This window comes from Drosophila guanche, unplaced genomic scaffold, assembly GCF_900245975.1.
Source record: "Drosophila guanche unplaced genomic scaffold, DGUA_6, whole genome shotgun sequence".
Taxonomy (NCBI): domain Eukaryota; kingdom Metazoa; phylum Arthropoda; class Insecta; order Diptera; family Drosophilidae; genus Drosophila; species Drosophila guanche.
Window position 1 is genome coordinate 2,229,166 of NW_022995748.1, and position 15,211 is coordinate 2,244,376.

Sequence of the window (15,211 nt, forward strand, 5' to 3'; positions counted from 1 at the left end):
ACAAATCAGTGAGAGGGAAAGAGAGAGCGAGTGAGTATTGGTGTCCTAGGACACAGCTCAAGCTCAAACATTAACACGTCAAAGCGCCCACGCGACCATCCACCCACTGCACTTCAGTCTTTTCTGTTAGTTTTAGTCTAGAGGTTGCCCAGAGGGGGAAGGAACAGTTGGAATTGGTAACAGTTTCCAAAGTCGTGCGAAACTATCTCGATATCTTTTGTTGTTTAAAACTCTGCCAAACCAGGAAAATGTCTAAAATAACCAACATATATTCGGGGACACCTTCTGGTATGGGAAAAGTGGCTGGAAGGGGAACTGAATGTCACATTCCCTTTTTATTATCTTTAACTGTCTGTAGCGGGGTCTAGCTAGCTCTAGAGAGTTCATCTTATATGTTTATCCCTTATTGGATCAAACAAGGTTTTAGGTTTTAGTTTCCTTAAATAGTGCCAGATTCATTCTATATCTGCAGCATAGAAAGAAATTTCTGATGACTATTTTTACGCATACTTCCACACTCATAATCATGCTTAAATATGTACATTTTTGTACCCTCTCCCCCACTTTTATTCACTTCTAACTAGTTCGAAGGTGAGGTTGGAAGTTCGAGGTTCGAGGTTCGAGGCTGAGCGCGAACGTGTTCGAACGTATTTTTCGGCAGAGAAGTTTTTGTGCGCTCAATTTCAATTTCAGTCGTTGCTCATACGCAGCGTTGGCCGTGTGAAAAGTGGAAATATATATAGCTTTTCCCGTCTTCCGTTGGCGGCTTCAGTTTCGGCATCTGTTATTGCCTTCGGGGCGCGTGTGCTTGGAAAATATGGTGCGTGGTTTCAAAAATACTGAGGCAAAGTTATGAGCGACTAAAAAAAAAAAAAAATATATACAAAAATGATGTAAATAAAGTTTCAGAAAGTATCTTAAAAGAGTGATTGTGCTATTAAATATATTAAACAACGCTAAAACATAGACGAAACATATCGTTAGAGAAGAGATTGCAAACATTTAGAGTTGGAATTGTGTTCGCGATTTAACGGCCCAGTCGAGAATATATTTACAATTTTTCGACGTAAGCATTTCGAGTCTTTTGTCTGTACATTCTGTAAGCAAACCCATATTTTGCAGTTGCAGTTCATCAATTTGTGTTGCATTTATTGTCTGCATTTTGATTTGTTTGCGAAACATTTCGACAGGTTAACAAACGCTTCGCTTGGGAACTGACAAATGTGTTGGTGGAAACTGATTTTTCGAATATTTCCCATGCTAGGTACACGTTTATCTCATGCCCCCCAAATGCCATTTCGTTATCAATATCAGTGGCGCATAATTTTACTTATCTAACTCCAGCTGACTTTTAGTGAAGCCGAACGTAAGGCCACCGCTTTAGGCATTCTTTTGCACTAAAATAAATATTTACCCCGAGAGCTCTTTTCAGTTGCTGGTAGCTGGTGGCAAGTTCGCTTTGTTTTTGTCAAAAAACTTTAAAGGTTAATTAATTTCACACTCCTGACTGTGGAAAGGTTGCATCCGAGTCTTGTGTTAGTCGAATAATCCCGACAGAACGCCTTGAGGCAGAAGAATAAAATAAATAACTTAAAGAACTTTTTTTTTTTAGGAATTCCAAGTATTTATGGGAACTTTTTTAATCATCTCTCTTCCATCTGAAGTTTATAGAAAGAAATGTCGACTTATACTCGTACATAGGAAGCAATTCACATTGCAAAACGTTTCTATTGTTTTGCATCTCTCATGAATGCTCGCAGCTTGGAAGCCTCCTTCTGAGCCCATAGAAAATTATTTAGTTTTTTGCTTCAGAGTTCAATTGAGCTTGGTACCCACCACACAAATCCCCACTTGTTCCCGCTTTCCACTTAGCATGTGGTCTGCCAGATCTAGATTCCATTTGTCAATCGCTTTCAATTACATTTAATTTACGCTCAATGATTTGCAGGCATTTCGCATTTGGTCAACTCGTGAACCTTCTCGGGCTGCTTCTGTTTGCTCAAGTCTTGGCCACTGTTTAAAGTTTTCTTGCTGCTATCGCTCCAGTCCCAGTCGCAGTCCCAGTTTTATGGGCTAATTAAAGTCGAATGCCATAAAAACCTGCAAGAGCAGAGGAGCCAGAAGCGTTTTCTATTTATTTAGTTTAAAGTTCAGGCAAAGCATTAAAATGTCTGTTGATGATGATGTCGAGCGCACTTGAAGGAGATTTATGGCCCTGATTCATTGATGGACCGAAGATTGAGCGAGCGAAACACCAATAGGTGGGTGGAGCTATTATGTGTGTCCTTTGAGTATGCCGAACAATTGGCCGCTGCACGCGTTCAACTGTCTTTTCTGTGTACGAGTATCTTTGCTTTTTGCTGCACTTGATTTCCTCTCTTCTCATCTGCACATGGCACTAATGTCACGCTGATGAGTATTAATTGAGTACCGAATGCACAGCCGCACAGGCATAGGCACAGTCTCTATTCTATGGAGACTACAGCTTTGAGGACTATAAATCTAGTCGGCACCCCCCAACACCCCACATAAACACGTGGCTAAGCCTACGTCACAGTCGCTGTCGCTGTCGCTGTTGCCGGAACGTACACAGACACAGAAACAGCCACAGCCACAGATACGACATGCGGCAAGTGGAATTCGGCAAACGGTATACGTTATACATACGTCTGGTCCCAAGCCGAAACCAGAAGGAACGTTGTGGGGAGTGCTTAAACGCGTCACTAGTTTTATACAGGGTACTCAGGCGGGGTATATGAGAAAGAACTTAAATTGAAAGAATTGTAATGAACTTTACCATTCTGATAAGCTGATAAATGAGGCCATAAGCTGCACCTCAACACTGTCTGCAAAATAGTTCGTGAGCTGAACTCAGACTTTCCTAAGTGTTCAAAGTAGAATTTGTTAAGATTAAAAGGACTTTATTTGCCAGATTGATAGATAGACAGATAATTCATGGGGTCGGAAGCATTTCCTTCGAGCACAAATCGAATATACCCCTCTAAGGCTTCGAGTGCCAGGTATTAAAAATGTGCCAGCCTTCTTTTGAATGCACTGAGAAAAGTGAGGGGACAGATTAGAGGTGCAATCCGTGATTAATCACATTTTTGGGGTGAGAATTATGTGCATTGAGAGCACTTTGATACTTTCCGTTGCACAGTGGGACATCAAGCGAAAGGAGGTGGCAAATGTGAGCTACATTTGATAGAGAATTTTGAAGAGCTAGCTATTGGAGGAGTGCTTAAAGGATACGGCAGCCCAGAGCTCCACATATGTAGCTGTTTAAGTAAAGGAACTACAGGGGAGGAGCTGCAGCATTAGATCCATTTCTTTTCGTTTCCCTTTGCTCTTGATGTGTGTTGTAGTTGGCAACACCTGAAGGAGCAACGCCACATAAAAAAGAGCTGACTTCGAGCCACCTCCGTGTCGTTATAGTTGTCATGTGCTGGTTGGGTGAGTTGCAGGTTAACTTTGACAGCCAGAAACCGAAATGAATTTGAGCTGCAAATTGAAGTGGATGCAAACTTTGACAAAAGAGTTCCCTTTTATCCATTGGCTTGCTTTGGTTTCATTTCAATTTTCCGAGAATTTCTCCCGCTTTCTGCATTCTCCTGCCTGATGGTTTCGTGACTTATGTTGACCATGTGAGCTCTTTGTGTGCCTTAGTATGGGGTTTGCATGTCCTGCCTCGGGCAGATCCCATTCCACTGGGCTCTGGTGCAGGCGAGCAGCAATTACCCATAGGCCCTGGCCCTGGCCCTGGCACTGGCTTTGTTATCGCCCTGCCTGGCTCGCACATGTGTCTCGAATATTTGCGGCCGTCGCTGTGTTTAAACAGTTGGCGTCAAAATTATAATTAAAACGTGCATCAAAGTCATAAACGGCCGCACAGCATGTCACAATTTGTTGCTGCTGCCCCTGCCACGCCCATTGTTGTTGCTGCTGGCAAAACATTTTTGATTTATCGGCAAAGTCAGCGCTATCATCCATGGCTCCTGAGGGCACTTGACAGCGCGTCCTTGTAGCTTAATTGAATTTTTATTGCCAAGTTTGCATAATGTGAGCCGTCTCGAAACTGGGGTGTGTATTTGGGGCACGGCATCCAGCCCCGTAATCACAGAGAATTGCGCATACGCAGCGTCAGCTGAAAATATAAACCCATTAAGCGGCGATAAGCAACTGCAGTGCTGCACCGCAAAAAGAACAGTCGCCGCGTGACAGGACACATAATAATCAGCCAACGAACCAACTAACTCTTTCTATTCTCTGCTGCAGCTAAAGTTCTGCACTGCTGCAGCTCTGATTTGGCGATAAGCCTAGGCACGGCCCTGCGGTTTTACTTTCTGTGGTCGCCCTTTCCGCAGTCATGCAGCGGGCTGGTTTGGGGCGGAAATTACATGTGTGCCTGGTGACATTTGTGTGGGAAGTGCTAAGGGCTTAGCTGATCGATATTTAATTATCCTCAGCCCAAGCTTAGCCAAGTTCAGCAGGAGTAAAATAACAAAAGTTTCGCAGCTTAAGGCATACAATGGGCCAGGCTGTGGATGGATTTTTGCATTGAACATTTGCTTGTTATGTGCGTGAATAATTAGCTAAAATATTTCTTTGATTGGGTTTTATTCAGGATTGATTAAAGGCCAAGTTCCAGCTGAAGCTGCTCTTGTGGCTTCAGTCAGTGAGTCACTCTGTCCGTCAGTGGCCTGTCGCTCAATGGCCTCCCCCCCTCCCCCAGAGTGCCCTTTGCAAAAAAAGTTGCATGCGTCAAGCTGACTTTTCATTCATTGCAGCTTGGGGCACTCTGTTGTCGCTGCTTTCCCTCTTGACTTCTGACACGGACACGCGAATGGGTGTCCGCGGGCATCCACGGACATCCAGGCCACCCACAAAGCCACCCCACAGCCATGTGTCAAAGTTCATTAACAATTGTATCTGTGCAAAATGTATAAATTGAAATAAATGTTTGCCTCTGTGATATTTGAGATAAATTGAATTTCCTGCACATCAAATGCAAGGGACCAGAGCTCTGCCTCAATGGCCAAAGATTGCTGCACGAGTTGGAGCATTGTGCATTGTGATTTGATTTATGGACAGCACAGGGTTTGTTGTGCTGTTATATTTTGCTGCTCAGAGATTTATGGCATGGCCAATGCTGGTATCACCCGATGCGATAGGTGATTGCTTTCCTGCCTCCAGGTATGATGGATTGCAGGCAGAAGAATCCCGTGGCATGGGTATCGAATGAAATGACAAGCTTTTGAATGCATTACTTCCAATGGAGCACTTGGGTCTTGGGTTGCCATCACAATGCCATCACCTCCTCCAGCTAGTAAGCATATAGCAAATATTTCAACTTTAAAGTTCATTGGAATAACATCAAGAAAAAGTACCGCTGACAACTTCATTCAAATTATGGCCCCGCACAAATGATATTTCAATTGGAATTATCATGTTCGATTACCGTCATATTATCGCTGATAGCTGACGCGATTTTCTAAAAATATCTCCCCTTGCCTCATGTATATTATCGTCATCAAAAAATGTGTTACATTGTCAGCGTTAGAGCCCCAAAAAAGTGCCTAGATTAGGGGCCGACTCTTGGTGCTACAACGACATCAAAATCAAGATAAGCTCAGTGGTTGTCCGGGCAGTGGGTCAATCAGTAGACACTTGAGGAGATTGATTTGGGAGCATATTTTGAGTCAAATTAGCAGCAGCCTCCAGCCCAATGTTTACCCAGTCCGTTGACCCTGGCTCTGGCTCTGGCTCTCCTCTCTCTACCCGCTGGTAGCTGTGCGTGCGCCTTTCCAGCTGAGTGATGAAAGCATTTAGGCAGACTCCGTCATGTCCCTCCGCCAGCCAGGCCCACGCTGTGCCATCCAGTCAGTTCTCGGCAACGACATTGGCATCCTTTGGAGCCCTCTTCACCTCAGCAGTACTTAACCAGAGACAGTCAGAGCAAATGGCTGCCAACTAGCTGATACCTCGTGGGTTTTTCTACATCTACCCTTGGCCATGTCTTGGCATGTCCCTTGCTCCTACTTCTCCGGGAATTGTGTATTTTGCGTGGCTTGAGCTTAAGCAGAATCCCAGCGTTGACACACGTCACAAATTTGCCTTGCGGTTGGGCTGTAGGGCATGGGGTTGCACCTGCGGCATGCTACACAGCTCTCTCCCCTTCTGCTCCTGTTCTTGTCACACACACAGGACGGGTGGCTGACTATTTATAGACTTGCCCGAGTGTCCGTGTGTCCGTGTGTGTGCCATGTTGCCACGTACACCCTTGTTGCCAGCCGAAGCGAGAGTTGTCTCCATGTCTCCACACACAGCACACACATATCCTGCACATACAGTGCTGTTCTGCACTGTACATATATCAACTACACGATATGTTTGTGGCGCAAACTATTTTCCTGTTTATTTATTGAAGCGTCCAATAGTTACTGTTGCTTTGGGGCAAAGGCAAATGGGGAAAGGGGAAATTTGTTTTTTAGTTTTCGGCTAAATAACACTTAACAGTTGGTCAGTCCTTGATGGTGCTGCCAGGTCCTTTAGCCTCCATCCTCTGCTAGATGTGCTCCTAATTGGCTCTGCCCTTTGGCTCACTCTCTCTCATTTTATTCCTTTGCTTTTGTTCTCTTTATTTCGAATTTGTTATGCCAAACCACAAGGGTCATCCGGATTTGTCCTTTTCGTCGTTTAGTTATTTTTAAATTAAGGCGCCTGCCGAAAATGTTTGTCGTTTCTCCGATGATTAAGAGCCCCGCAATGACTCTGCTTTCTCGAGTAGATAATACAATTTTTGCTCTTGGAAACCCCAGCTCTAAGGAGTGCCCTCCCATGGCTTTTGGCAAGTTGGCGACTGCCAGCTACACATTTCCACAAAATGCTTTACATATTTGCCATTTTTGCATCCTCCGTGCCTCTGTGTATGCAGCAAAATTATGTCATATGGTTTGGCAGGGCAGGGCAGGGCAGGGTGGGAAGCTCCCCTTGGCACAATATGTAAATTTTCCTGTGGTACGTGGCTTAAATTGTTATCACAATTTCAGCATAGCTTGCAGATGCCAGAAACCAAAGCCAAAAAGGATCACAAATGCTCAACGTGCTTAAGCTGGGAATTCTGTATGCATTCTGCATATGCTGGATGTTTCATTTGGAGTCGAGGAACTTGGATAAAAGAAGGCTTGGCAGCACGCTGAAATGTTTCAACTTTACCCAATTGTTGGCTCAAATAAATGTGGATTAAGTGAAAACAAAAAACGAGTGGCAGTTCCTTCAGTTCAAGCAGAAATAAATCAATAAACCTCTACCTACAGTCCCTTGCAAGTTCTTTCCCTTTTGTTGTCAACTCATGCTCCGTTCCCTGTGGCCGAAGCTCGTCATTAGCAGTGCAGCGGATCAGGGAGTTCCCTTTCAGCTGTTGAAACATTCACCTCGATTGCCCCACACTGTGCCCACCACAAATATCTGGTTGAGTGGTTGAGTTGGTTGAGTGACAGGCAATAAAAATTGGAGGCGACACTTGGCCCGACCACTTCCGGCCGAGCCGGAAATGTTTCGGGGCAGAGGACTGGCAGGAGCAGCCCTGGGCTATGCAAATAATTTAATTAATATTTTATTTCAGACCGAGTGCCGTTCGGCGTTCCCTGTGCACTCGCCAGAAGCGGAAGAAAATTGAATTTTTATTTACATTTTTGCACTTACTTGAACTCGCCTGAGGCCGGGTGCAGGCCAGAGATTTCTGAATGGGCATTGAATTGGGAGGAAAATGCCCAATAAAAACAGATGCGAGCGTAAATTAAATCGGAGCAGTGGTGCATGTACATACATATATGTAAATATGTAAATATCTACATATGTACATATGTATGTATGTATCTAGAGCTCGTTGGTGGGCAGGCAGATGCGCCAGCGTTGAATTGCAGTCAAAAATCAAGAAAAAGCGTTCAGTCGGAATCAGCTTACAGCCTGTAAACAGTAAACAAATCGACACAAACAAACACACACACACAAATGTAGAGATACATATTTGCATACATAAATATGTACATACATACATTATAGACATTTGGGATAGTTAGATGGGGCCATAAATCGATGGGGATTATGTGCGCTAATAAAATTTGAAGACTAACGCAGGAAAATATGTACATATGTACACAGCGAATGAATGGGGAAGCGTTCGAAAGTCTTTGAAGATTACGCATACGCCATGCATGCGGCAGGCAATCGGCTAGCCCAGAGTATGAGCAATGTATGCTGAACTGAGACTTTGCTCACTTAAACCATCAATCTAAGGATGTGGCCTCAACTTGACTGTGATTGTTTTTAGCTTATATTGGCCTTTAATTAAGCGCTGAGTGGTGCTCCACGTCGAATAAATGCCACAAATCCATCAATCAATCGAGGCTGTCTTTACAGCGAAGCATTGGCTTGATGTATCGATATTTTTTGTCAATAAAACGATGATTTTTGTCACCATTTGCATGTCTAGTCTAATTGCTCTCGGCCACCTTAATAACAGATTATTTTTTGAATCAATTTATATGCCGCGTCTATCTGCTTTCCAGCTTAGTTTTTAGTTGGCGTTTCTCTCTAACTTCTAACTAAATTGAATTTATTAAAGCAAAGTGTGTTGCCCCCCCCCACCAACTTGGCGGTGTATTAGATTATCGTTGATGGTAAAAGTTTCCCCCAACCGCCACCGAGTCAGGCATAATTAAATTTGACTTCATTATCTCGGCAGCGACGCTGGCATAACTCTTTTTCCCAGCTGGTGGTCTTTATCAGGCCTGTCTCGCTCGAGTCATGTGTCTGTTGACACTTCGTGTCCCCCAAGGTCAGAGAACATGAGAAGAAAAGCGAAGCCAAATTGCTGTGACAGTAGATTGCAATAAATAATAAATTACATGAGTTAATGCGAGCAATGAGCGCGAAGAGCGCCAAGCATTCATCAGCTGTTCGGAGGACACACGCACGAGTCTCTCCCATAGAGCATCGCGTGCTCCCTCATCGTTCAGGTAGGAGCACACGCACGGCTGCCTGTCGGGTTCTGTTCTTTGGCAACTTTTTGTGTTGCCACAATGCAAGAAGAGTTTCTCGAGTGATTGATTCAAGTCGAATTGGTGGCATTTGCTGCAGAAAAACTTTAATTTTCCAATGGTTCACTATATAAGCAAGGGGAAGCACTTTGCTGGCTTTCCCCGGGCATCCTGCAGACATGGTCGGCTTTTATTGTCGAGGCTGCAGGGCAGGAGGCTTTAAAGTTTGAGCGGAGTAAACTTTTGCTGCGGGTTTTTGGGGCACGTTTTCCAGAGCCCACTCAATATTCATGTTTCCCCCACTTTCGGCGAATGCAAATCCACTTTCTCCAGCTGGCCATTAGGCATGGCAAAGTTTCATTGGCATAAGAGTCTGGGAGGGGCTGTAGTTTGAGAAGTTTCCTCAAAGTTGTTAATGTTTGCAATGGAATGCTGACAGCTGAGAGTGTGACTCCACAAAGGGTCTCACAGTTTGATTAAGACATTTATTATGGTCTGCCAGGGCTGGTAGTTCATCAAACTAGAGAGCTGCTGCCTTGGGGCTGCCACATTTATGTGTGTAAATATATAAAATTAAACAAACCGCTGGAAAACATTCTGATCTGATCTGCTTGCGACTTTGATCTGCATTTTTCGTGCCATTTATAATAACTAATGGGGAATGAAGCTAACCGCTGACTGCTGTTCCAGATTGGGTTTTTATCTAATCAAGCACAGAATTATGTCTGCTCAGATTTTGCTACATTATTCAAATGTGCACACGATTGGTCGTAATGAAGCCCGTAGACACAGCTTTCCTTGTCCCAGAGCAGCTTATCGGCACAGGTGTCAGCTGTCAATGCTCGGATAACATTTGTGTGCTACCCATGCCCACAAAATTGGATAATCCTAGAGAAAGATGAATGTTTTCGGCTGAACTTTTATTACTCAGCCGCACTGTGTACCCGCCTGCCCGGAGTAGGTGTCAGTGGTCCATGCGCGCAGCCACAACATTGCCAAAGGTCTGCGGAAAGTGCGCAAAACAAGCCTTTAATCAGAACTGAACGCCCTCTTATCACAGACAGACTCCATATGCCGTTCGCATTGTGGCTGATTGCTGGGTCGACTGGGAAACTTTGCTGGAAAACCAACCGCCGCCCATCTGGGTACGAGTACGATGAGTAGGTGTCTGTCGGTTTGTGTGTTTGTTTCTGCTTTCGCGTCAGCACAATTAACACTTTTATGAGCTGTAAAATGTGTTAATTTTGATGAATTTATACGGCAGGCAACAGAAAATAAAAATATACACACGGAAAATGTGCAACAATCAAAACAATAAAGGCAACAGCAAGGTACGCACGAGGGAATATTCTACTGATTTATTTACGTCTTTGCACATTATTTAGTTGTTTTTAGTTAGGCATCAAATTATGGCGAGTGCTTCAAAAATATTCTTTCTCTTTGTACAATTTTGATTAAGCGAAAATTGGAAGTGGAAGATTCCTTAGGGATTGCCAAGAGAAAAGATGGATGCGGCCCACATGGCAGCATCATTATGCTTAAGAAATTGATTAGGGTATAGCATAGTCGATAGAGATACCCATAGCCGTCTGGTCCATTAAAATGTAGCCAAAGACATGGGTTGGCCTATTATAATTTTGAATGCCATTAAAAATGCATAATTGGAAAATAATTGGCCCGAAAGAAGGCGAGACAAAAACTTTGACTAATTCTGTACGCCTCTCCTCATCATTTTCAGATATGAAACAAGTCCGGAAATAGATCGGAAAAGCAACCCGAAACTCAAGTAAAATGTCAGCAACCCTAGTACAAAAGTTGACACCAGAAACTCCACTCAATTCGCAGGCCCAGCCACAGCAGCAAGTAAGCCGGAAGGCAGAGCAGACACCTGAGGTGGAAGTGGGACATCTGGCGACGATATCGCTGCTGCTGCAATACGACATAGACAACACGCTGAATGCGTTCAAGGAGCACCGCAGGATGACGCTGGAGGGCAGAGGAATGGCAGCAGCAGCGGGTTCTCTGTCAGTCAACAACAACCAAGAAAAAGACCTAAACCTGAACCTGAACATGACTGCGGCTGGGCAGAGGGACTGCTCCGAGCTGGAGGTCGGGCAAATCGGACTCTGCCCCCCAGCTGTGATGCCGCCCACTCCGCCAGCCACGCCCAATATGCAGAGCACGGCCCAGAAGCGCTGGAAGATACTGGCGAAGGTGCTGCGCAAGGACTCCGAGGAGACTGTCTCCTCCTCCAGCGACGAGTTCAGCGAGGAGCAGACGGCATCGGTGCGGCGCTTCAAGAGCTTCGATCTGCTGCGGCAGGACAGCTTCGAGGATCACGTGAGCCTCAAGTGCCTGGGCAAGACGGAGAACTGGTACAAGTACCGCATGCTGCTGGACAACGACGTGGAGTACTCGGTGAACATCCACCACATGGAGCGACAGCTGACCGCCAGCGATCTCATGGGCTTCAACAACACGGGCAACATCTGTGTGTGGCCCTCGGAGGAGGCCCTCACGGCCCTGGTGCTCTCCGAGGTGGAGGCGTATCGGGGCAAGTGGATTCTGGAGCTGGGCGGCGGCTTCACCTCCCTGGCCGGCCTCATGCTGGCCAAGTACGCCAAGCCCTATGCCGTGCACCTCACCGACGGCAACGAGATCTCGGTGGAGAATGTGCGGAAGACGGTCTGCCTGAACGAGCTGAGCTGCTACACCAAATGCTCGGTGCTCAAGTGGCAGGAGAGCTCGGCTCGTGCTCAGGCGGAGCAGGCCAAGTTCGACTTCATTCTGTGCGCCGACTGTCTGTTCTTCGACGAGGCACGGTCAGCGCTGGTGGACACCATCTGGTATTATTTGGCGCCCCAGGGCATGGCCCTGATCATGGCCCCGAGTCGCGGTCGCACACTCAGCGTGTTCCAGGCGGAGTGCACTGCCCGCGGGTTCACGGTGGAGTTGGCCACGCGCTACAACGAGACCATCTGGCAGCGACACCTCCAGCTCAAGGCCGACTCCGACCTGTACGACGAGGATCTGCACTATCCGCAGCTGCTGCGACTGTGCAAGACGCACAGCTAGAGTATCGGAATCGGTCCGGACACGGGACCCGATAGGTGCAATTCAATTTAGTCAATGTTTTAGTTGATGGCAAAGCAAATTCCAGTTTACACCTTAAACACAAAATGGGGCCGAAGCAAACGAAATTCGCTCCCCAAGATATAGCAAAATGCATTAGGCTGGTCCCTGTTATCGCCCAGAAAGAAAGAGCAAAAATTCCACCAAACAACTTTTGATTTAATTTTGTTAGAAAAATGTATTCCATGCCCATTCCCCCGGCTGCCACGAAGGGCACACAAAAGAGAAGTTGCTCTACAAATTATTATTATTATTATTCGCACTTATTAAAATGTCTTTGATGTGGCCCCAAGTGTGTGCAAATGCCATGCAGTATTGTCCTCTGCTCTCCCTTTTCTGCACGAAATTAGTTTTGAAGTTGCCAGAAACCCAAGCTAAATAAATCCACATAAATCCGTTTTAGGAGCTCCACAATATTGCTTAAGTGAAAACTTATTATTTGAGTTACTTATTACGAGTTATTTTTAGTGGCCCATTGGGGATCAGCGCCTGTTGAGGACCAGCCTAATGGTCACCCCCTAGCATGTAGTTCTCTGTTAAGTTATGCCAGAAAAGATTCCTTTGTTACTACCACACACACACACACACACACACACACACACACAAGTATTATTTAATTATAATGTAATGAATATTATATGTATGAAGTTTTGGGGCTGCTTTCGGGGACCTGAAAGAGATCAAAGAGAAACGAGAAAGTAAACTGCGAACATCCCCGAAACCGAATACGAAACGTGGCCAGCGCTCGACCAATTAACTAATAGTTAACTTAACTAGTGTATTGTAATTATAATAGAGCATGTGTTAATGGTTATATGATGATGAGATAAATACAGTATCGAAATGACACACACAAGTTATGCCCGTGCATTGTTTCACTGTGGTTCAGACAGGGAGCTCGAATGGGTATGAAAATAGGTACAGGGAACATGGAGGAAATGGCAGCGTCATTGCCATGATGTCAATGGTAATTATCGAGCAAACATATTGTCGGAGTTGTTGGCAAAGACGCGATGGAAGCCAGAGACAATCGGGCGAATTTTTATGGCCTGCTGCCACAGTGGATGGGCAGTTACTTTAATTGTGCCTCGGTCCGGGAAACAGGACTACGTCAGCAGGCAGAATGCTTATCGCGATACCCAGCAGTCAAAGGTTTGTCCAGTTAAGGGATCTGCTCTGCCATGATATTTATGCCAGTTTGGAGCTTGAATAACTTTTCATTTCCGTCTTAGTAACCCTACAAATAAGAGTAAATAATTTGTCGATATTTGCCCAAATATTCTTGAGCTAAAACAAACCTCCCCCTGAAGATGGAAACGCCGCCACGCAAGTCGCGGAAACTGTCTGAGGACATGAGCTCCACGATTCGCATTCCGGCATCACCAATGATGAAGACCCTGGGCTTTGGCAGCGGAGTGAAGGTGTACCGGCTGGACCGTTCTCCCCGACATGGGCAAAACCGCACGCCATGGGCCATCAAGAGAATCACACAGGATGCGCTGGAAAAGAAGGACTTGATCTTCAATGAGCGCATCTTGCACGAGGCTAAAATCTTGAAGAAACTGAAGCACCCAAACATCGTTCAATTCTGTGGGCTGGTCACAACGGACGAAGGCTTGAACACCCTGGTCCTGGAGATATGCGGCTGTTCGTTGGGCTCCATGCTGGATGCGCGCCGCGAGGAGAATCTGGGGCCGCTGCCCGCCAAACTCACCAACAAAGTGATCGCAGACGTTGCCCGGGCCCTGGACTTTCTACACACCGAGGCACGGGTGCTGCACGGCGACCTGAAATCCTTTAATGTACTCATCAATGGGGGGTTCGAGAACTGTAAGCTCTGTGACTTTGGTGTGGCTCTGCCGCTGGACAAGCATGGCCAGGTGAACAGTAGTCGCGTCTACGAGGGAACGGATCTGTGGTCAGCTCCGGAGGTGATTCAGCAATCGAAGGTCCTGAACAGCAAGGCTGACATCTTCAGCTTTGGCCTTGTCATCTACGAGACGCTGGCGCTCGTGCTGCCGCACACACTGAACATGGATTTCGCTGAGGACAAGGAGAACCAGCAGACAGATGGTGACTTGATAGAAGAACTCTCCGACTTTAAGAAGAGCAGCCTGCTTCTGCCTTACGGCACGCGTCCCGCTTTACCAGTGGCATTCCAGGTGAGCGAGGAGCACGAGAGCATCGTCGCTCTGTTCTTCCTATGCACGAATACGCCGATGGAGGATCGTCCCACTGCTCGTAACATTCTGCTGAGCATCGAGGAAGGGGGCAACCGAGCCTAAGTTCAGCTGCAGTTTAACGATAATGAAACAAATAGAAAAAGCTTTTGTATGCATGTTTGTATGTGTATGCATTGTCGGGGCTGTAACAGTGCGGGGGTGGAAACAATGCTAAAAAGCTTACAGTGTAAAGCCGAATCGATCGTGAGAGCGAGCGCGAGCCCACTCTCTGAGCGCAGTCGGAGAGCGCCAACAGTACTGTAGACCGCTGTTAGCGGGCTGCCTAAGCAGGCTGTTAAACTGAGCTGTTAAGCTGCGCTGTTATATTGGGCTGCAAGCTCTGTGAGCTACAGAGCTGTTAAACTGGGCTTTTAACAGTTCAGCCGCCGTCAGCGCTTGAAATATAATTGGAAATAGAATAATAATTCTTAAAAATTTCGATTATATTTTCTTTTATTCCATATTGCCAGGGCATTTCCCATGTCGATTTCACACAAAACCCATTGCTGACCCCTACCACGCTTGGACTCGTAATGTGCAGCAGCTGACAAAAAATCAAAAATGAAAACAAAAATAAAATCTGATAAGCGAAACTTACAAAGTAAACTCAACAGCACGGCAAACGCACACGCAGTGGGTTGAGTGTGTCCTTTGCGTGTGTGACTGTGTGTGTGTGTGTGTGTGTGTGTGTGTGTGCGTCATTAACGAGGTCATTGGTAAGTAAGCTTGTTTGATGTGCTCTAGACATGTAATCCAGGCGGCAAAGGAGGAGGAGCGGTAGGCAGGGGCAAGTCAAACAAACGCTGCGTGGCAGGC

General features: G+C 45.9%; 2 protein-coding genes across 2 annotated transcripts; both read left to right on the forward strand.

Moving 5' to 3' along the window:
* Positions 1-708: 708 nt before the first annotated feature.
* LOC117584082 (calmodulin-lysine N-methyltransferase) lies at positions 709-13,029 on the forward strand. Its single transcript, XM_034272830.1, has 2 exons — positions 709-820; positions 10,780-13,029. The coding sequence occupies exon 2, from the start codon at positions 10,833-10,835 to the stop codon at positions 12,114-12,116; it is 1,284 nt and encodes a 427-aa protein (XP_034128721.1). The 5' UTR covers positions 709-820; positions 10,780-10,832; the 3' UTR covers positions 12,117-13,029.
* Positions 13,030-13,468: 439 nt separating this feature from the next.
* LOC117584162 (lymphokine-activated killer T-cell-originated protein kinase-like) lies at positions 13,469-14,471 on the forward strand. Its single transcript, XM_034272926.1, has one exon. The coding sequence runs from the start codon at positions 13,484-13,486 to the stop codon at positions 14,456-14,458; it is 975 nt and encodes a 324-aa protein (XP_034128817.1). The 5' UTR covers positions 13,469-13,483; the 3' UTR covers positions 14,459-14,471.
* The last annotated feature ends 740 nt before the right edge of the window (positions 14,472-15,211 follow it).

What these genes read in the sequence shown, in the direction of transcription:
- LOC117584162 (XM_034272926.1), top strand. Translation starts at nt 13,484, where the DNA reads ATGGAAACGCCGCCACGCAAGTCGCGGAAACTGTCTGAGGACATGAGC.
- LOC117584082 (XM_034272830.1), top strand. Translation starts at nt 10,833, where the DNA reads ATGTCAGCAACCCTAGTACAAAAGTTGACACCAGAAACTCCACTCAAT.